General features: G+C 56.3%; 1 protein-coding gene across 1 annotated transcript; it reads right to left on the reverse strand.

Moving 5' to 3' along the window:
• Nucleotides 1-741: 741 nt before the first annotated feature.
• On the reverse strand, nt 742-16,874 carry SLC6A7 (solute carrier family 6 member 7; the record flags this gene model as incomplete). The annotated part of the gene is made up of 14 exons (XM_080804769.1): nt 742-951; nt 4,230-4,397; nt 4,927-5,027; nt 5,227-5,326; nt 5,812-5,943; nt 6,179-6,291; nt 6,693-6,817; nt 6,946-7,049; nt 8,159-8,293; nt 9,033-9,171; nt 9,656-9,890; nt 10,075-10,206; nt 11,739-11,922; nt 16,842-16,874. The coding sequence occupies 14 exons, from the start codon at nt 16,872-16,874 to the stop codon at nt 742-744; spliced, it is 1,911 nt and encodes a 636-aa protein (XP_080660895.1).
• Nucleotides 16,875-22,848: the final 5,974 nt, after the last annotated feature.

The following is a 22,848-nucleotide window of genomic DNA, read 5'->3' on the forward strand; positions in this document are numbered from 1 at the left end:
AGCACAACCAGATCATGCAAACCCCGGCCCGCCCCTTGTCCCATGCTCCCCTGGCGCTTCTTTGTCCTTCCCGCCTGGCCCCTGCTGTAGCCTGGTAACACCATGGGCTCGGGCTCTAGGGGGGACACAGGGGATACATGGGGGCCTCCACACCCTGCCCTCCTCTTCCTCTCTCCCTCCCAACTTGCCCATCCTCCAGGGCCCTCAGACCCCGCCTCTTCCAGGAAACCTGGCCTAGGCACAGGCGTACACGGGGGTTTTGTCCCCCTTCACTTGCTAACCCTCGAGGCCTGGGGCCTTGTGGGCCTTGCCACACTCTGAGCGTCCCTGCCCAGCTCAAGATTCTGGCTGTTTGAAGTATATGGGGGGCAGGCTCCCCTAGAAAAGAGAGGAGTCTGGGCCCTGAACAGAGGAGAGAATGATGCCAGCTGCCACATAAGAAAGGGAACTGGTTGGCCAGGAGGTCTGGGGTCCAGTGCCCTCCGCCATGTGACCTTGGTCGGGTCCCTCCTCCCTGGCCTCAGTTTATCCACCTGCACAATAAGGACTGAGCTTTGAGCGGGTCTGTGTGCATGTAGGGAGAAAGGAGACAGAGGAGAGGCAGAGGCCACGAGAAAGGACTTGCCCTGGGGACCGGCATCACTGTGGCGACCGCCCAGGGCCTTGGGCCTCTTGGGACCCCACAGGGCAGGGCTACCCCTCCGCAGCTGGGCGGGACCTCCAGGCCACCAGCCTCCTGTCTCACATCATAGACTCCTCCTCTTCGGCGATCTCGCGGTCCACCTCGATGGCCGTGTTCTCAAAACTGGTGATGCCCCCGTATTTGCGCATGTGCACCATCAGTGGCTTTGGTGACTGGCTCCCTGCTAGCGTGGCCACGTACATGCCAGTCCGGTTCTCCTCCAGCGATGGGCCCCAGTCCATGGCCGGTCGGCTGGCCTGCTGGAGCCGCTGTGGCAGAGCAAGGACAGCGGTGAAAACGGTGGGCAGCCGGTGCTCGTGGAGTGCTTCCTGAGGCCGGGCACCGGGCAAAGACCTCACCGTGTCCCCAGTGTCAGCCCTGGTGACAATCCTGGGAAGGGGGGAGGGCAAGGGCGGTGGCACTTCCCCAGGGGAATAAGTCTCACTTGGCCACTCACAAGCTGGGTGGGGACATGGGATTTAAGCTTTCGGTGCTTGGTTTCCTCCTCTGTCACTTGGGAATCCTGCCACTCCTGCCACTCTGAATCCCGTCAGCAGGCACCGAGATGGAGCACATAGCAGGGGCGCTGGGGACAGGCTATGATTACATGCCAGCCAATCCAGGAGCCCACTCTGGGTCCCTTCCCCTAAATGCTGAGTCCTAAGCAGCCAGGAACTTTGGGGAAGAGCCAGGAGCTGGGAGCACTGAGGCAGGGAGTGTCACTGACCCTCCAAGTGTTTCCCACTTGCTTCATCCTGACTCTGACTGTCTGACCTTTCCCTCTGCAGCCCCAGTTTCCATGGAAGGAGAGAGGTGACTAAGATAATGACTAAGTCTGGACATTCTAGAGTTCCTCCCCTCCCAAACCACATTCCCAAAGTCCTCGGCCTGGCCTGCACGGAGAAGAGGCCCAGACCCTTGAAAGAGGATAGACGACCAACATTAAGTGGAGCCCACTGGGTGTAGATTCAAGGAGGATAATGTGTGCAGAGCCCTTAGCCTGGGGCTCAGCATGGCCCCACACTCAAAGCCTGGGGACACTTACTGAACTGTTGTAGAGCACTGTACCCCCTGCCCAGAAACCTGCCTATGGCTTATCTTTGCCCTTGGAATAAGACCCAAATTGCCCACCACAGCCTACCTGCCCATCTACCTCCCTGACCTCAGCTCCTGCTACTCTCCCTCCACCCACACCCACTCTGATCCAGTCTTGCCAACCTCCTTGCTGCCTTCAGACATGCCATCCCCTCCTGCCTCAGGACCTTTGCACCGATTGTCCTTCTGCTTGGAATGCTCTCCCCTTAGATATCTATTGATCACCTTGTGGGTTTCGGTCAGATGGCTGTCACCCCCTCACCAAGGTCTTTCTGGCCACCCTGGCCAAAATATTTTCCCTTCATTCTCTAGTCCTAAACTTTGCTTTTGTTTCAGGGTTTTTTAAAAATTGTTTTTTAAATGTAGCACTTACTACTACCTTTATGTATTTGTTTATTGTCTGTCTCCCACATTAAAATTCAAGCTCCTTGAGAACAAGCACTTAGATTTGTTCCCAGCTGAACACTAGAACCTAGACCGACGCTTCTCGACCTGAGTACTCGGAACATTTTGGTTGGAGAGTCGCCTTGTAAGAGCTCTCTGCACACTGAGTAGAGTTTGACAGCATCTCTGCTCTCTTCCCACTGGAAGCCAGTATCATCCCCTGTGCACACTATCCTCTTATGACAAGCAAAATGCCTCCAGACACTACCAAATGGCCTCTGAGAGCAGAATCACCCCCATGAGGATCCCCAAAGTGGAACAAAACATTCCCCATGCTCCAGCTCTAGGCTGTGTGGGCTTCTTCAGTCCTCAGTGTCCCCATGAGAGGGCCATTAGGGCTTTCACCCTCCACCCCACAGATATTATCTGGAAGCAAAGTTCAGCGAGGTGAGCCAATTTGGCCAAGGTCACACGGGTGACAAGTACTGATGCTATTTGAAGGCGGGCGGTCTGACTCCATCCTAAACTTTTAAAACACTCTGCTTTTCCTGCCCTTCACAGTTCTGACGACACAGATAAGCTTCTTTTCTTCTTAGAGCAACCCTCAGGGGAGGAATCTTTGTCCTCACTTGAAGGACAGAGAAAGGCAAGGTTCAGAGAGGGGCGTTAACTCGCTTAAGGTCACACAGCTGGCAAAAGGCAGAGCCCGGATTCCTCCTAATGTGACAGTGCCGGAAGCCCCGGTCTCTGAAGGCAGTACTCCAGGGCTGGGCAAGGACTCTTCCTGCAGTGCTCCCCACCCAACAACATGGCCCTCGGCCTGGCTGTTGGTGGCTGTGGCGATAGGGCAAGAGGGAAGCATAGCAAGGCTTGGGAACCATGAACTTCCAGTGGACTGGAGCCCTCTATCCTGAGCGACACCCCTCTCTTCCTTTCCTTTGCAGACACCTCGGTTCTCAAGCAAGGAGACGCGTTGCCCTTGGCAGCACAGGTGGGGCCCCCCGACGTTGAGAGAAGGCTGGGGGTTTGCTCCCCATCCCCCAGCAGCTGGATCCAGAGCAGGGACTGGGTCCAGGACTGCCCTGCGGTCTGGGCACGTGGCCACGACCCACTTGTGCTGGGGACGGAATCGGAGCCTCCTTCTAGGTGCAGATATGAAGGTGGGGTGAGGGACAGCTGAGGACACAGTGGCACTGTCTATGAAGTGGGGGCAGTGGTTGGAGGGACGCAGGAGGCTTGATATGTAGCCAGTTCCAGTGGTATAAATATTCCCACCAAGGTCGATGTCAAGTTATCGATGAGTTAACCACCAGCTCACAGCATCCCTGAATATATAACAATTAGCTCTCATGAACCAGTACCAGCTGGCTCTACCATATGCCTGATGGGATATGTGGGGTATGTATGGGGGTCCCAAGGCTCCTTCCAGGCCCTAGCAGGCTCACTCAGCTCTGCTCACTGTGATAGCCTCTCCCCACCAGAGGGGCTCCACATTCCATAGCCTTAGAAGGACAGAGTGCGGGGAGGCTCAGAGAGGGGTAGAACATTGCCATGGTCACACGGCATCACTGCACACCCACTCCCCTCTTCTGAGACCCGCAGACCCCCATGCCCAAACAGCTTGCATTCTCTGTGCTTCCTGGATCTCTTCACAAAGCCTGGCGTGGGCAGGGCTCCCACCATCAGCCCATTCCCAGGTCACCCACGGGCTGCAGCCCACTGTCTAGGGTCCCTCAGTTCTGCCTTCTGACCCTGAGTCAGGGGAAGCTCTGGGCTGGTGACCAGAGTTCCAGTCTGGACCCCTGACCAACTTGTAGTCGGACACTTGTCCTCTCCCTATGGCGTGTGGGCAGTGGAGGGCATCCCCCTGTCAGAGACCCCATGTTGTGCCAGAGACCACAGGGCTGGACCCTAAGGCCCCTGAGCCTGCCTCACCCCCAGCAGGTGAGAAGATTCAGAGCTCAGGCTACTGTCTGGAAAGGCCTGTGAGGCCCTGGGTAAGGTGCTGCGGCAGATGTCTCCTGTCCTAGCAGGTGGGCCCAGGGCAGACAAGGCGGCCCAGACTTACCTCCCAGAGTGAGCCCTCCTCCCGAAGCACGGCCACCAGCATGCCCGCTGGGATCATGAGGCAGGACAGCAGACCCATCAGGATGCCCAGCAGCTCCGCCCAGGCTGGGAACCGGTAGCTGCCGTACTCTGAGGGCTGGTACTTGACGATGCTGTACACCAACAGGGCCTGCAGACAGGGGCCCCGGCATCACGGTGGGCTTTGGGCAAGCCCCAGGGCTTAGGGCAGCCCAGGTCTGAGCTACATGAAGGCCTGGGACAGCCCAGCCCAGAGCCACCGGGTGTTGAAGAGAACCCCATCCTAAGCTGTAAAGAACCTGAGACGATCCCTCCTCCGGGCCGTTGTGAGGCCTGAGACAGCCCAGCTTGGAAGCACCCTGTTTCTAAGACAGCCTGGGCCTGGCCTCCAACTCACCAACAGACCAGCCTAATGCCCCAGCCGGAAGGGCCCTGAGGAAAGGCCCTGAGGCCTGGGAAAGCCCCACCCATTTGGCTAGCTGCATGGGAGGCTAGACCCAGCACGGGTCCAAAAGCTGGGGGCATTGAGGCGGAGGGGAGTAGACCCAGATCCTGGGGCCCACCTACCCCTCAGCCCTGACAGAGGTGCACTCTGGGCCAGGACAGCCCTGCTGGGCTGAATGTCCAGAGGGGGCCCCTCCTCTCAGCTCTGGGCCCCAGCCCTCCTTCCCCCCGGTTACCAGGAGCGTGGCCGGGGACAGGAACAGCCAGCAGGCCCTGAAGTAGAGGCCCGGCTTGAAGCCCAGCATCATGTGGATGTCCCGGCAGAACCTCTGGATGCCTGTGCGGGAGAGGGGGGAGGAGGATGGCCCCACCAGCATCCCCCACCAGCACCAGTGGCCCCTCTCCCTCCACCCCCGCTGCCCCCATGGGAGACCCTGGCCCTTGGGACCTGGGACCCGGTGTAGGGGGGCTCCAGAGCAGACTCCCAGCCTCCCACCGTGGGGAGCCTCAACCCCCTCTCCCTCAGTGCCTCTCACCATACACCCGGGTGACGGCCAGGCATGTGGTGATCACCACCACCATGAGCCCGAAGCTGGCGCTGTAGTCATCCAGAAGCACCAGCCAGTACATGCCTCCCTAGAACACAAGTCACAGCTCTGGGCTTCCCTCAGCCTAGTCTCGCTCCCTGGTGCAGCCCCTTTTCAAGGCGGGGAGCAGCCCAGCCAGTGGTGATGGCAAGATGGTGGCCATGTGACCGCTGCCTACGCTGAGCCCTTCCCACACACCATCTTCCTGGAGCCTCACAACAATCCTAGATGTAGAGCCCATTTTATTGGTGGGAACTCAGGCTGAAGAAGGTGAAGCCTCTTGTCCTGAGGTCATCCAGCAAGTGTAGGACCCAGGCTGGAAGCTGGGTCTTCTCCGTACTTTGAAGCCAGGACCCCGGGCCATAGGCCACGCTGCTCTTGGGGAGTGGGCCTGGATGGCCTCCCAAAGCAGCAGCAGGGAGCCCCGGGGCAGAGTCACCTGCCCCCACCCCAGCTGCCTGGCCTTGCCTCCGCCCATACCCTCACCACCCCGCCCCTCCCCGGGCTGCCCTCCCTCCTCACAGCAGCACTCACATCGGTAGTGAGGACCAGCCCCATCAGGTACATGGCCACGCAGATGAGCCCCGAGAACACAGCCTTCTTGGGCCGCAGGTAGTACGGGAACTCATCTGTCACAGCTGTCACAATGGTCTCCAGGAAGGCAAACTGGGGGAGGGCAGGAGAGGGGGAGGTCAGAATTCGGCCCCCACCACACACCTATACACACGTGCATGGACACACACACTCACACAGAGATACACACGTCACCCAGACACAGACAGCTACGTCACACACACAGCTACATACACAAATACACAGATGCACATCCCATGTGGACGGACACACACACACAAATGGACACACCCCCCACAAGGTGCCCGCTGGCACAGACCAGGCTCACCTGACTATCCAAGCCCAGAGTCAGGAGCATAAAGAAGAAAAGGAAGGACCAGAAGGGCGACAGAGGCAGCATGGTCATGGCCTGTGGGTAGACGACAAAGGCCAGGCCAGGGCCTGGGCCAGGCGCACAAAGGGTCAGCAGACTGGGGCACAAGGCAGGCCCTCACAGGCACACTCAAACACACATGGTCGCTTCCACCCCCGTGGGCACACTCATTTAGTCAGATCCAGACATGCACGCTAGTGCACACTTCAACACTGAACCCCTAAATCCTGGCCAGGATGCCGCCGGTGCTCAATGAACACAACTTGACAAGATAAATGAACTGATAAGGAGTGCAGGAAGAAACATAAGACAATATAAAACCTCATTTGAATACACTTCCGTATACCATCATCCACACAAACAATCCCGCTAACACACAGACGTGGACTCATCCTCCGGCACAAGACACTGATTCACATCATCATTCACCCCCCCACCCCCCCACCCCGAGGCTGGCCTGCCTGCCCACCTGCTTTGGCTACTTGGTCCACAGGCACACCCAGCTCCTGAGACATGTAGCCCAGCACAGAGAAGATGGCGAAGCCAGCCAGGATGCTGGTGATGGCATTGCCCAGAGTGACGATGAAGGTGTCTCTGCCGGGGGGAGTACAGGCACACAGGAGCAGGCCAGAGTGAGCTGGCCCTGCCCCCACAACAGGGCCTGCCCTGGCCAGCCACTCTCCTTCCCAATCTGGCCCCGGGGTCTGGGAGGCTGCACTGACCTGTAGATGTTCTGGTGAAATGTGTTATAGGAGGCGAAGGTGAGGAGACCCCCGAAGCCCACACCCAGGGAGTAGAAGATCTGAAGAGCAGCTTCGATCCACACCTGTGGCAGGGAAGGATGCAGATGGACAGCAGAGAGAAGGGGCTGGCACACTGTGGCCCTGTCCAGAGGGCCACGGAAGAAGAGGGAGGAGATGGGGCGGGAGCTAGTCCACAGGTCCAGGGACGGCATGGTGGAGAGCCTGGCTCCAGGTGATGTGCGCCGGGAGCAAACCCCGTTCCAGCACTTACACGGCGGGACTTGGGTAAGTCCCTTTCCCTCTCTGGGCCTCAGTTTCCCCATCCAGGATCTAGATGATGGCTATGCTTGGTCCAATTCTGAAGGAAGTAGTGTCTTATGTAATTTTCCGGTAGATCCGTATTGACAACCAAGCCCAAGGAACCCCTTTACTTCCTCCCTGGAGTTGGAGGGACCGGGATGTGATTCCAGCTCCCCTATTTCGGGGCTGTATGGTGTAGGCAAGCCACATCACCTCTCTCAGCCTCGGGTCCCAGCTCTGTAATGCAGGGATAGGAACAATAGCTCCCTTATAGGGTGGTGGTAAGGATTAATGACTGCATATGTGCGAAGTGCCAGGGCAGGGTCAGGCAGTTGGCAATTAATAAATAAGATATGTCAGCTGTCAGCACCACTGCTTCAGTCATTACCAATGACCTCCTTGGGGTTTGGAATCAGAGAGCTGTGGGTTGGAATTCCAACTCTGCCTCCCCCTAGCTGTGTGATCTTAAGCTTATCACTCTTTCGGGCCTCAGTTTCTTCATCTGTAAAACAGGAGAAAAATGTCTACCTTTTTTTTAGGTATATATATATATATATATATATATATATATTTATTTATTTATTTTTTTAGTAATCTCTATACCCCACGTGGGGCTCAAACTCATGACCTTGAGATCAAAGCCACACCTCCTCTAACTGAGCCAGCTGGGCCCCCCAGAATAATATCTAGTTTGTAGGACAGTAAAGAATAAGAAATGAAAAGGACATAGACTATTGAGGGCAGCGCCAAGCACAGGGTCTGGTACTGGGGACCCTCCACAGGGAGGATTCCTAACCATTGCCCTTCTTTTCCCCAGGGAGCCCTCCTCCTTCTACTCCCTGGCTCAGGCCTGACCCCTCCTCCCTCAGCACCCCAGCCCCGAGCGCCTCACCTTGGAAGACAGCAGGTGGTGGAACTGGGGGGTGAGATAGAACTGGATGCCCTTCCAGGCCCCTGGGAGAGTGACTCCTCGGACCAGCAGCATGAGCAGAATGAGGTAGGGGAACGTGGCCGTGAAATACACCACCTGAGACGTGGTAAATGGGGATGGAAGGCAGGGTTGGACTTCCTTCCACGCTGCTCCTCTTCCAGAAATCCCCATCTTACCTAACTCGCCTCCCCAATATTTGGGGAGGCTGAGCTGAGAACAGCCATTATCCGTGATGCTTCTTGTTCCCTCCCCACTTCCCTCCCTCCCTCCACACATGGATCCCTCATTAAAGTCCTGTTGCTGCTTCCCAAGGCATCCCCAGCCCACCCACCCGCTCCAGTCTTGCTGCGCCCCCCTCCAGGCCACCCTGGGCCTTTGCCTGGAGGCCTTGCCTAGGGCTGATGAGAATCTCCCCCTTCCTTTCCCTGCCCCCGCCCCCTGCCCATGCAACCCCTCCCTCCCTGTGTGGTTATCTGCCATGGCACATTCCCAAAGCCCCCTCCCCATCCTGACTCACAGGCCCATCTTCCAAACATTCACCATGAGGAGTCTCTTCAAAGTGCCAAGCACTTGGTTAGGATACAAACCTGAGTCACCAGTAGGTCCTGTCCTTGGAAGGTTTCCGGCCTGGTGAACCAGCCTGGCCACCGTCCATCCTTACCTCCACATCTTTCTTCAGGCACTGCCTCCGATGCCTACTCCCCACCCCTACCCTCAACCTCTGCCCCGCTGATGTCTGTTCATCCTCTCGGACTCAGTCCGTGCCCTGCCGCCTCCTCCGGGAAGCCCTCCCACCTCCCAGCCCCTCAGGTCTCTAGGACCTCCCAGGCCTCACCTTGCCCGAGGACTTGACCCCCTTGAGGATACAGAGGAACACGATGACCCAGGCCAGCAGCAGACAGAGGCAGAGGTTCCAGCGGATCTCCCCAGGACTACCAATGCCCTGGCTGCCTTGGATGTGGAGGACGTAGCGGCTGTGGGGGGAGAAAGATTTGAGGGTCCTCAGGTCACCATGCCACATCCACAGGCATGCTGTGGCCAGCAAGGTCACTCTTACCAGTGTCATCACCATCACGATTACCAGCCAGCCTCTACTGAGCAGGGTTACCCAACAGGCTGGTGGCACATTCTCTACTTTCTTTCCTTTAATCCTCACAACCACCCTCCGAATGCCATGACCACACCCACTTCATAGACAAAGCCCGTGTAAAGTCACATGGCTGGTCAGCAAAGAGCTGGGATTAGAACCCGGGGCCCACCGAACACCAGCACCTGGACTCGGCCTTCCAGGTGCACGCTGAGCCCCCTGGGGACACCAGCCCATTCTTGCCCCCCCACCCATCACCCCCAGCAGCTTGGGGCCCCTCCCATCAACCATTCCCCACCCCCCACACTCCCCCCACTGGCCCCCGCAGTTCAGGGCCCTCCCAACCAGCTGCAGGCAGGCAGTGGCCTGACCTCCAGTACTCCTCGCTGGGGCTGACGGTGCTCGTGAGGTTGAGGGGCAGGGCCCCGTTGCCGTCCTTGGAGCCTCTGTGCTCAAGGCAGAGGTCCGTGTTCCACCAGTTGCCGCAGTGCTCCCAGGGCAGGTTGCTGGTGAGGGAGGCGAAGAGGTAGAAGAGCACGTAGGCGATGATCATGTTATAGTAGATGGCCACCAGGCCTACGATGAGCAGCATGGCCGCGCCGGCACCTGGGCGTGAGGGACAGGGGCGGCCCTCAGGTGAAGCCTTCCTGAGGCCAGGCCGTGCGGCCTCGGGCAGCCGGCCCCTCTCTGGGCTTCACTTCTGTCTCTGCCTAGAGGCTGGGGCATGGGAGGGGGTCAACCTCCCTGCCTCCCCGGGGCCCCAGCCCCTGTAGGGACTAGGAGGCCTCACCTTTGAAGAGGGGGCTGATTTTCCAGACGGCCAGGGGTCCCAGGCTGGAGAACTGGCCCAGAGAGAGCTCGAGGAAGAAGAGGGGGATGCCACAGATGGCCAGCATGAGGAAGTAGGGCACGAGGAAGGCACCTAAGCGGAGGGGGAGGGCGGTCAGGGAGGGTCTCCGGCGGGTGGGTGCATGGATCGCTCTCCTCAAGCCCCGCCCCTCCCCTGATGGCAGACACCTGCGACCCCAGGGAGTGCCTCTCCTGAGGATAGGGAGACCTTTCATACCAGATCACTGAGGGCTGCGGGGGCTGGTGGAGATTTACTCACCTCTGCAGCCCCGGTGCCCAGGGCAGGGCTGGGCTCAGGGCAAACACTGAGGGAATGAAGGGATATAGGAGTGAATTCCCTGCCAGAGAAAGTGCAAAATCCTCAGTAGGAAATGAATGCCCTCGGGATTTGGCCTCAGTCTACTTCCCCGGGTCCTCTCTGCCAGCCACTTGGGGTGTTTCTGGCTACCACCATTGGTCCCAAGTACCCAATATCCTTCCCCATTTGCTTCCCCAATTGACAGCCAGCTCCTTTAGAAGACTGCCTACCACTGTAGGGCTTCGGAAGGGCCGTCAATCACACCAGCTGCCCCCCCAAACCCACCCCTTCAGGGGCTCGGGTCCCAAGGCAGGCCAGTTAGAGACCTTCCCTGTGGTCCTCTACAGCCCCACCCAGAGAGAAGAGCTCTGGGGATGAAGTCATTGTCCCAGGAGAAAAGGAGGTCAGCACAGATTTAGGAGCCAGGGAAAGGGAGAGCCCACAGAACTGTGGCCATTAAGGAGTTCCTAGAGTGTCAGAGACGGGCTCCAGTCCCACACTTCCCAGTCACAGCAATTCATCTTGCCCTCGCCCCATCCCCTCCTGTTTGCATTTCTGCCACTCCACCAATAGGTGCCTCTTCCACGAGTCTGGCAGAGACAGGAGGAGGCTTCGAGGGTGGGCAGGAGCACACTGGCTCTGGAGAAGGTAGTCCTGGAGGTGGAATGTAGGGTCGGCCACCGGGTGACCTTGGACAAGGAACCTGGCCTCTCCAAGCCCCGGTTGTCACATCAGGACAACCGTGCCCGCCCAGGAGGGTGGTCATCAGGGTTAAATGCCTGGGGCTGGCAGATGGTGAGTGCTCACCCCAGCTATCGTTAACGAGACTCAGAACAGTGACTTGACGGCGAAGCAGGGTCAATAGAGGATTTGTTTAAGATGGGACAGGCTTCGCATTTGTACTCTGAACGGAAGGAACCGGGAGAGGAGGACAGACCGAAGATTCACAAGCAGGAAGGACTGGTGGGGTGAGGTCCCGGAGGGGGTAGGGGAGGAGGGGTAGGGGACAACTGTGAGAGCATGGTGATTGCTGCCAGGCAGGTACAGCCTGCCGTCCTGAAGCAGAGGCAGCTTCTCTGTCCATCACTCAGAGCCCCGGAAATGCCCAGGCTTCGGGGGAGATATTTGGGCGATGAAAAGAGACAAGGCAGAGAGAGCTGTCTTCTCCCAGCCCCAGTTCACTGCTTTCAGTGAATTCTGCTCAAGGCCACATAAGAGATGCTGGCCAAGGCCGCTAAAACCTCACTCCTCCCCAAGCCTTGGCCTATGAGCCTAGACGCCCCTCCAGCAGGCCCTCCGGCCCCTACCTCCTCCGTTGGTGTAGGCGCGGTAGGGGAAACGCCAGACATTGCCCAGGCCCACGCAGTAGCCAATGCAGGACAACAGGAAGTCCAGCTTGCCGGTCCAGTTGCCCCGGTCCGCGGCAAAATCCACGTCCAGGTCTACATCACCCTGGTCACTGGGGGTCATCAGCAGGTCTGGGGTAATGGGCTGCCAGTAAAACAGACCAAAGAGGTGAGGCCAGGTTGGAACTGTGACACAGCCCACTCCACCCCCAAAATAAGAAGATGAAATCAAACAGGGCTGATGCAGAGATACTCTATGGGTTGAGAAAATCCACTGCTCTTACCTGGGCTAATATTTGCAGGAGCTCCTTGGGGTGGCTGGTCCCTACAAACTTAGGAGCCTGCAAGGTGGCTCAGGCGCTAAGAAAACCACCTTGATCTTAGTTCGGTGAACACAGAGGTCAAATTAAGGGATGGTCCTTGATTGATGATGACAACAATGATCTTCATAATATTCACCCTGTCTTGAGCTCTTACGATGTACTCAGTGCACTAAATGTTTTACCTGGCTTCATTCTCAAAGCAACCCTATGAGCTAAGAACTTGTCTAAGTGCTGTTTCAATCATGAGGCCCACTGAGGCTCAGAGAGGAGTCATGACACACCTGAGGTTTTACAAGGCTGAGGGGTGCAGAGCTAGGTCTCATGCCCAGAACTTCCCAGCCTCGAAGCCTGTATCTTCAGCCTCCAGTGGTGGCCTTTTGGCTACTCCATTCCGGGCACCGTATTTTGAGAGAGACACAGATAGCTCGGAGCATGTTTACAGGGCAGGTGGCCAGACAGGAGGGCTTTGGGAGAAGCAGTAACAGGAGGACAGGGGAAGGAATGGGGGCCCTCAGCACAGAAAGAAGGGGACTTGGAGGGAACACGGCCTCCCCCGAGGGAGGAATTCGATTTATGCTCTGGTGGCTCAAGGAGGCCTACAGAGGACTGTGAATCATATAGTTCATGAGCAGGAAGAGGCTACTGAGTTCAGATCTATCTCACAAAAGTCATAATCTTCTTGTCACTGCGGGAGAGATGCAGGCACAGAGGGGAACGGACGCCAGCTGTCCCTAAGATCCCTGTCTGCCATTCAGGGAGGGTGGGGAAGTCCACTGGGCCTTCTCCCTCCAGATTGGGGCTGGAAAAGTGAGGCTCTCCTCCAACTGCTTGAAATGCTGGCTGGGGGGATGAGTTGGTACATCTAGGAGCTGCCCAAGCTGAGGGTCTGCAAGGAATCCCAAAGATACCAGGGTAACTATCTAAAATTCAGAGAGCGATTCCCCCAAAGTGCCTCCTGGAATGGGTCACAAGGAAAGGACAGCCACGCCCTTCCCACTTGCCTCCGAAATTCACACCCATAACAGAGAAGGATGGAGAAGCAAAGAAGGCCAGTTGTCTAATAACGTCATGGTTCTGAGAGAGGAGGAAGGACCCCCTGCTTCTGCTGGGGAATGGTTATGAGAAAACAGTGATACCTCTGGACTGAGTGTCAAGAGACTACAATTCTCTTCCCAGGTCTGTGTCCCTTCATGGTGTGACTGGAGAAAAGAGTTCTCTGAGCCTCAGTTCCCCATCTCTACACTGAGGGGATTGAATAAATCAGGGTCTCCAAAAATACATCCCTTATGATATTCATAGGTACTCAGTGTAAGAAACAGATTCTTTTTTTTTTTTTTAAGATTTTATTTATTTATTTGACAGACAGAGATCTCAAGTAGGCAGAGAGGCAGGCAGAGAGAGAGAGGAGAGAGAGAGGAGGAAGCAGGCTCCCCGATGAGCAGAAAGCCCGATGCGGGGCTCCATCCCAGGACCCTGGGATCATGACCTGAGCCGAAGGCAGAGGCTTTAACCCACTGAGCCAGCCAGGTGCCCCAAGAAAAGGATTCTTGAGTCAAAGAAGTTTGGGGGACTCCGAGTTAACACAAAGCAAAATAGTTTTCTTTGCTGCAGGACTTGTCAGATCCTTTAATGCACCAATACCCACGATGACTGCCTAGAATAGACAGTATTCTGCAATTCTATTTAAGAAAAGGGTTTTAAGAAGCTAGTATGCTGAGATTTACTCAGAGAAATGTAGGTCTATCTGTTCATCTTCTGGCTCTAATGGTTTGTGAGGAAAGCTTCACCAGAGACTCCCCTAAAGACATCTGGCAGTGGATGAAGACCAGATCAGATCCTAGCACAGGGACTTGGTGATTGTCTACTGATCAGATTTTTTTTCTCCTAAAACTGCCCTTCCTGACACGAGTCAAGTAGGTGTCTACATACAAATTGGGTGGTGGCTGAGGAGGCTTTGTGGGGAATTTGTCCTATGAGCATTGCCGGAATAAAGTGAAAGGAGAGTGCAGGTGTCATAGGACTGGAGGTGTCTCGGGATGGTGACAGGGTTGGGGCAGTGAGTTTGGGGGGACAGAATGGAGGAATAGTCTTGGGTTGGCTCTCAGTCACAGTGGCGACCATGGCAACGATCCTGCCCTAGGCTGGCTATTGGCCAGAGGGGCAGTGGTAACAAGGACAACCTGGCATTATTATGGGTGATGGTGATGCTGGTGATAATGAACGTGGGCTTGCAGTAATTGGGCTTGCGGTGATCTCAGACATCCTGGGCTGAGGGTAGCGGCAGCCCCCAGACCTATCTGAAACCTACCCCAGCCTCTAATGCCACTTTCCATGAGGTTCCTTCCCAGCTGGGTGAGCATTGGACCCTAGAATCACTCCCTGCCAGGTGAGCTCCGGGAGGAAGAGAGGACCAGCCTGTTGACACTGACCCCTGAAATGGGATAGTGTGGCAGGCTGGTCACTCTGTGAGCCCCCAGCCCTGTTCAGGCCAGCTGGCAGGAGGGCCCAGTAATGAGGTTCCTCTGATCCCTCCTGAGAAGCTGCTGCCCTTTCTCTGCTCACAGAGCAGTCCCGGCTCTCTGTTTCCATGGTGACAAGAGTTCCAAGAGCATGATGCTGCCAGCTCTCCTGTCCCCCTCCTCCCCCAATCAGAGGGAAGCCTGATCCTGCTCCAGGCACAGGGGATTGTGTCCTCCAAAGATGAGCCAATCCCAAGACCACCCGGAGCCCCCAACCCCACCATGGGATGAATCCCAGGAGGCCAGCACGGACAGGATGCGACTGGCTGGGATACAAGCACCCCAGTCAATGGGGCAGGGTTGGAAGGAAGCTTAATGAGTCGCTTCACACTTCCGCCCGGGTGTGAAGATCCCACCCCCGATTCCCCCACTGCCTATCCCGAGTCACGCAGAAACATAATCCTGAGTTTGCCAGACCTGCACCCCCTCTTTTAGGGACCAACAGATGTAGGTCACCAGCAGTGGCAGGTGCTGGGAGAGGTTAGCCTGCCCCAAACCAAGGCTCTCATACCTTCTTCAGGATGAGAGAAACAATAGAAATCTGGTGTCCAACTTGATTGCTTGCAGACAAGGAAACTGAGTTTCAAGGAGGGGAAGGGATGAGCCCAAGGTCAAATAACAAGTTAAGGGCAGAGCAAGACCAGAATCCACACCCCTGACTTTCAGCCCAGTGCTCATCTCTGAACAACACTGCTCCTTTGCTGATACCTGGCATTTCCTCCCTCCCTGTCCCCTTCACCTTGAGACCAAGGGAGAGGACACTGAGGCCAGGTGACCCCACCCCTACCCTGTGGGCCCCTGGGTCACTCAGTCCATCTTTAGGAAAGCAGCAAACTGCATCCCCCATGTCTGTTTCCCCTTGTCTATAAAATGGGGATAACAAGACCCAGCCCCTAGAATTTTGGGAGGCTTACACGAGATAAGGCTTTACAGAATATGGCTGTTTACACACCGTGTGGCACCGTGGCAGTGAGGGGCAGGAGCTCTTGTGGAGAGAGAGAGGAAAGAGGAGAGAGTAAGAGAATGGAAAAGAATGGCAGGTAGGACCCAAGAAGACCCAAGAGACCCACAAATGGCCCCAAGAAGTCATTCGCGGCAGTGAATAAAAAGACCCACTTAGCTGCTCCACGCCCAGCTGCGCAGGAGCAGAAGGCTTGAATGGGGCAGGGGATGGTCAATAACACCAGCCCCTGTGAGCTCTCTCCCATCTACATCTGCCAGCCCCTGTGGGGTCACTACATCCCCCAAACCCCACTCAGGGCCAGTGTGGCTTGCTTTGGTGCCTTGATACTGGAGCTGGATTGGCAAATGACAGTCCAGCTTAGAGAATGGACTTGCCCAAAGTCACAGGGTAAGTGGCATCTGCAGAAATAGTGCCCAGGAGTTCTGACTCCTTGGCTAGGACTCGTACTTTTAAGCCAAAAGCCAGAAAACTTGACCCAATACTCTCCCTCCCCACTCCCCCGCAGGCTGGGAGGTCTAACCCCACAGGAAAGGTGGGGAGGGTCTCCAGAAACACAGATTTGGCCCCCCCTCTCTTGCCAGCTTCCACCCCACCCCCATATCCCTTGGGTCTCCCGTTTCCTTCCTCCCCGCCTTTGCCTCCAGTCAGCCCTGCTGACGGGCAGCCTGGGGTCTTAGCAGGGAAGCTAAAGCTGGTTGGAGGGAGCAGGTGGCAGGTGGCGGCCCCCGCAGGGCAAAAGATCGGACAGGAAAGACAGCGTCCCCCTGCTGGTTCTCGGAGGTTGCTTCAGTGTAGAGCGCGCGGCTGAGGGCCAGAGCGGCTCCCCGCCCCCACCCCCGAAATTAGTCCCCTTCAAGGCTGGCGCTCAGTTATTCTAACACCCCCAACACCAATCAGGCCCTGGGGGAAATGGGTGGGGGACTGGGAAGGGGCGGCCGCCTGGCCCCAGCCACCCCTACCCCATGCCTCCTGGGGTTGCAGACACCTGTTCGAAGGACCTGGCCCAATGAACCTCAGCCCCATCACACAACACCCCGACCCCCAGATGGGGAAGGCCATGTCGCCACCCTCCACTTCACCTCTGCAGGCCGTGACCCCGCCCCTCCTTGCCACCTATATCAGCCCGGCCTCCCCCAGAGCCCTGAGCGGGTCCAGGTGCCCTCTCCGACCCTCCCGGGGCCTGAATGGGGGCGGGCCTCTGCACCCCTCCCTCAGGTGTGCCTCCGCCCCCGTGTCCGCCCGGGTCTTCCTGCCCTACCTTGCGCTGGTGAGCTCCCTGGAGCTTCTTCATCTTGGAGGGCGGGTTGCCGGGGCTTCCCGGCTTGGCTTCCCCTGAGAGCAGAGAGCGAGCGAGGGAGCCCGAGATCGCGCCGCCGGCCGGCCGCCGCGACTTTGCCCCGGCTGCTCCCGCGCACCGGCTGGGGGGGGGGGGCGCGGGCGCGGGCGCAGGCGCTGCCGTCTGTCGGCTGCGGGCGTGGGGCGTGGGGCGCGGGCCGGGCGCTGCCAACGCTCTGCTTCTCCCTGCGCAGCGCCCGAGCCTGGGGAGGGGTGCACGGCTGCGCCCGCGGAGACACCGACAGACTGGCTGACGGACAGACAGCCGGGGGATGCGCGCGCCCCCGCACGCAGAGCTGCGGATTGGAGGGGCCCCAAGCGCGGGAGGAGGGGGGTCTGCGACGGAAACCCTCAGAGGTCTGGAGGCCTCGGCCACCGTCTCCTGCGTGACCTTGGGCAGGTAACCTGCCCTCTCTGGGCCTCCCTTTCCCTAGTTGGGCGATGAGAGGCAGGCCACGTGCCTGGACACCAAGGGACGGGTCCTGGGTTCCAGCGATCCAGTGCCTCCTCTTCTTTGCTGTGTGACCTTGCCCACGTGACTCAAGCTCGCCGCGCTTTTCTAGATGAAAGCTGCCTTTTCATCTGGAAAATGGGGATAAGAATCTTACGTCCCTTACCGTGATGTGAGGAATCCGGGGAGACTGTGCATAGAAAACACATAGTACAGGGCCTGGCACGTCGTAGGGGCTCAGCTGACACTATGAGTTGCCCACTCCTGCCACAAAGGAACGGCGGCCATGAATCCGGTACGTATTCAGTCGTCCGAGCGCCCAATATTTATTATGCCAGATCCCGGGCTAGGTCTTATTGTCTCAACACAGCGACCCGGAGAGACAGACGGTGTCATCCCTACTTTATAGATGAGGAAACTGAAGTCAGAGAGGTTAAGTTCCTCGCTCAAGGTCACAGAGCTAGTGAGTGACACCACTGACAGTCAGGCCTCATGGACCTTCTGGGTGGTGTGGAACATTTATCCTTTTGCTGGGATGAAAGAGATACAAGGAGATTTGGGTAAGAATAGACAAGGCAAGTGTCACTGTGTGTTGTGATGGCTTGTGACTTAGATCATGAGCACCTGGGTTCCTCTCTGCCAGCAGTAAGATCTCAGGAATGTTACAATTTTACATCTCTAAAATGAATTTACATCAGTGATGCCATGTCTGACCGACCTCTCTGAACGTTGTGAGGGTCTGTGTGAGCCTGTGACTGGGAGGGGAAATTATTAGCTGGGGTGTTCATACCCATTGGTCTGGTAGATGCTAGTGGACCCAGCATATTTATTATAAATCATGCACCTTTCACCCACAAGTGTCTCAGTTCAGACACCAAATCATAGCGTTGCCTTACCATTAACCAACACGGGGAAGCCTTTGGGGAGAGTTGAGGATAAGGGCCTGCTGCCTCTCACACCCCTGGAGCCTGGAAGGAGCCAAGAAGGGCTTAAATGGAAGCACAGGCCTGGGTAAAGGGCCTGGCTGGGTCCTGGAGCCGCCTCTGCTCCCAAGGCCCCACCCAGCTGCTCCTTGCTTTAAGCCTGGCCTCAAAGGGCAGGCAGTGGCTCTCCAGAAGCAGGACGAAGGAGCCCTTTGGGCACGAATGTGAAGGGAAGGAGCATTCAGGAAACCCTACTGTGTTCATTGGATGAAGGCTTATATCCAATATCGGATTTGTAATTCTTTCCAACAGCCTGGGAAGACAGGCTGCACCTTAGGAAACCGTCTCAGAGGAGGGAAGTCATATACTCAAGGTCGCATGGGATGCAGAATCTCTGGGCTTGGGAGAGGGCAAAAGCCCATGGCCCCTGAATCCGAGAAGGCCCAGACAGGACCCCCTGCCTCTCCCCCAGGACCTGCCACCACTTCTGTCACAGGACAGGCTGCAGCTTTGCTGAACAACCCCATCATTAGACACATGGGCTTCATTAGATCCTGTGGAAGGTCCAGAGAACCACAGGAAGAGGGAGTAGAGGAGAGGCATTTGCTCAAGAGCCCTGGGAGCCTAGACGCCTTCTCAGTTGCGCCTGCTTTCCCCAGACTCAGCCCTTGGGGGAGCCAGTCTTGAGGTCGTGGGAGGGACTAGGACTGAATCTTTCCTTTAACCTTCTTGAAGCAAACACATCATGGGGTGGCCACTGAACCTGAACGTCAGTGGCAGTCACTGGGGCTGTGAGTGCAAATGGGTCCAGGCTCACACTTTCCAGATGGGGAAACTGAGGCCCAGAAAAGGCAGGACTGAAAAAAAAAAAAAAAAAGACTTGCACAATCACTGCATGAAGCAGAGGTGGGGTTAATTCCAACATCTAGGAATCTGACCCCACTCAGGTTCTACCCTCCCCTTCCTGCCATCCTCTGCCCTAATACCACAACCCTTGTTGGAAAAGTCTGGTCTTCTGCAAACAAATAAACAAAACCGCAACATCTTCTAGAAGCTATTGTCCACATAAGCCCACCTGCCCACTGAAGCCCCAGTCTTATGATCTCACAACTGGCCACGAGTTCAGGCACCAAGCACATTTGACACCATTCCTTCTGCCTTATCCCAGAGCAACTTTGGGTACTCCTGGGCAGAATAACTACTTAGGAATCCTAACCAGTAAATAATCTATCTCCCTTCCCCCCTTCCCACCTCTCTCTCTCTCTCTCTCTCTCTCTCTCTCTTTCTCCTGGTCTCACATTAAACCAGAATGGAGATGTGTGCTGATTTAAGGAAAGTGTTAGATGAAAATATACTTCCTTTTATTATATAGGGAGATATTTTTAAATGCGTATAAATAAACATTTTTAATTTGCTAAAACGTTCAGACTTTATCGCTGCCGAGCATGTGTTTTGTTACACCACCGAGCGGCGACTGCGAGAGATGAGGAATCAGACTGCTGGTCCATCTGGTATGATTCAGAGAAAGTGGCTCCGGAGCAGCAGCTCTGGGCTGAGATTGCCCTCCAAGGCCGCCCTGGCTGAGGCCTGGGCACCCCGTGCACCCAGAGCTGGGGCAGCTTCCGTGGAGCTCTGCAGTCCTCCTGCCTCACCCCTCCCCATCATAACACATTACACACGCATGCACACACATACGCTGGGCAGCAGGAGACCTCCCCTATTCCTCATGCTGGGCTGAGTCCTCTCCTCGAGCTGAGCTGTGGCCCTCTCTGCTCTGCCCACTGCGATCCCTTGGCAGTCAGTGGGATTGGCCCCTCCACAGACCGAGGCTCTCGGTACAGGATTAGGGGCCGCAGGGGAAGTTGCATGCAAAATATCGTGCTGTTGTGCCTGCTTCTGACTTGCTATAGGCCATGAGCAGGCCAAGCCGTATCTGACGTTTGTCCGGACCCCCGGTCTCCAGCACCAGCTCAGGGCTCACCACCTGGGGGAGGATGGCATTAAATTGCCGTACTCACGATAGAGGCCACAGCAGATGTTTCTGGCAGGAAGGCTGGAATACCTCTCAGGCACTGAGTGGGCTGCAGGGTCTGACGGGACACGGAGGGTCCCTTTCCTGAGCCATAACACCCCAGGCTCTGGTGGAACTCTCTTGAGTGATAGGGAACTCACTCTTCACAAGGCAGCCCATGACACTGCTTAGAAGTCATTTGAGATCAAATTTCCTTCTTCCTGGAGCTCAGACACCAATTTACAGGTGATCACCAACCAACTTGTGGGCCCCACCCGGCCCCCCCGACCTCCCATGTGGGCAGTAGCCACAGCTGACCCAGCCTGCCAGGCCTGGCCACCGACCTCCAGCCAGACAGAGGTTTTCCTGTGGCTGGGGACAGGATTGTCCTGCCTCAGACCTCCCAGGCTGCCATCTGCCCTCAGCTCTGGGGGACGGGAGGGGGCAGTTTGAACACTGGGCAGGCCTGCCAGCATCACACACCAGGGATGTGACTGCCCGTGAGCAGGTGGCTAAAACATAGCACCTATCCTAGACACAATTCTGGGATAGGTTCAAGGACTTTATTTCCATTTGATGAATGAGGAGGCCAAGGCTCAGAGAAGCTTAGTGACTTGCCTGAAGTCTCAGAGCTGGGAGGCAGTAAACCGGAGGCCAGGCCATCTGACACTGGAGCCTGCTGCCAATCAAGTCCCCCCAGGCCACAGCATCCCCACACTCCAGAGTGTGGAGTGTGTGGTGTGCAGTGGGGTGCTGGCAGGCACTAGTAGGGGGGCTCCTGGGTAGCAAAGCATGGAGAATGCCGGATTAAAAATTCAAGGGGTTTCTTTGCTGTAGGGCTTGTCAGAACCTTTGATGTGTTAATGTGCCACTGGGCCTCCCCCAGAACGGTGAGTCTTCAGGACTTCCCAAACTTACTGGACCTGAGACATATTTCCTTTTGGTAAGCAAACTCCTCAGTTTTACAGATGGGGAAATGAGGCCCAGAGAGAGGAAGAAGTTAAGCCAGGGTCACACAGCAAATATTTCTGAAGATCAGAAAACTATATCCACTCACTGCCAACCACCGTCACACCAACCCTCTTCCTCTGATCTTGGAACCATAGTCCTTTTCCTGGCACCACCTTGCCCCGTGCCTTAGACGTCCACCATCTTCGGGAAAGCTGCCGGGTGTCCCAGGCCACCAGCAGGAGGAGAGAAGGAAGTGCCTGCTGCTCTTCAGGGGCTAGTGTGGGGCTGGATCCACCTCGTGCGTTGTTGTCATGGGTCCCAGGAGCAAAGGGCAGGCAGGCTACGCACACTTTTTTATGGCTGGGCCACATCCCAGAACAGTAAACAGAGGGGCAGGCCACTGGCACCAGAGCCTTCTAGGGAGAAAAGGCCCCAGGTGGCAGACTTCTGCCTACCTCTGGAAGGGATCTGAGAACAGTAGCTTTTCTCAGGAGTTTTAAAACATCATACTTTAAGTTCCTATTGTTCATATTCTTTTTTTACCATCCCTCTTTTCTTGCCCTGACAGCACCTACTAGATCTTTAGGCCTCAATCCAAATATCACCTCCTCCAGGAAGCCTTCCAGACCTTCTGCCCTAAGATGGGAACCCACTCTGGGCTCCCTGGAGGCTCTGTTCCTTTGATGCCCAGAGCAGAGCTCCGACTGGGAACTGCTGTGAGGCAAGGACTGTGCATTCCCTATGCTTGGCCATGCCTGGCCCATGGGGGTGCCCAGTGAATATCAGTTGTGGAGTGAAAAATGCGAGCTGAAAGTGCTTGAAAAATTCAAAAACTGCTATATTGGGTCTGATGAATCTGTTTACAAAATGGACTTACAATTTTATATAGTCTCATAGACTTACTCTAACAACCTCCTGTTTGGATCTTTCAAACACATTTTAAAGGTGACCTTGCTAGAGAAATACAGAGACTGGAGGGGACTATGCAATTGTTAGGGGAGGGGGAGGACGGTTTATACTTCTTTAGCATCTTCTTTTAAGGCTGGGTATAATGATTTTTATAACTTTTTTTTTGAAAAGAGAAAAAAAATTTATTCTTGAAGCTGCATCCAAGAGGTTCCACTCTATGTACAACGTTTGCCCAGTTATGAGCTCTGTTTGGTCCAGAGAAAGTCCCCCCGGGACTCCCTGAGGCCTGGGGCCTGGGGCCTAAGGGACAGCCTAGGAGTGTAGGAACTAGGCAGGCGGACCCCTCCCCCCCGACCGGTCTGCCTGTCCCCATCTGAAGACCCCACAGAGAATGCTAGTGGGGGCATATGGCTTTGCAACCCAGAGGGGACGGTTATCAGAGCCTCTTGCTCCGGCCCAGGCTAATGGGCTTTGTGCTTTGCATCCAGCCTAGAGAGGGCTCAGGGTATCTTGCGATGGGGACAGCTGGAGGTAAAGCTGTAGGAAGGGGCAGGTGGAAGCTGACCTCACCCCTTCCCCTCGGGTCATGGGCTGCAACATTCCATCTTCGCTGGGCTCTAACTCCTTCCCCCTGAGTCAGTCCAGTCCCTCCAGCGGCCTCCCACCCTTGAACCCACAGAGGAGG

This window comes from Martes martes (assembly GCF_963455335.1).
Source record: "Martes martes genome assembly, chromosome: 5".
NCBI lineage: Eukaryota > Metazoa > Chordata > Mammalia > Carnivora > Mustelidae > Martes > Martes martes.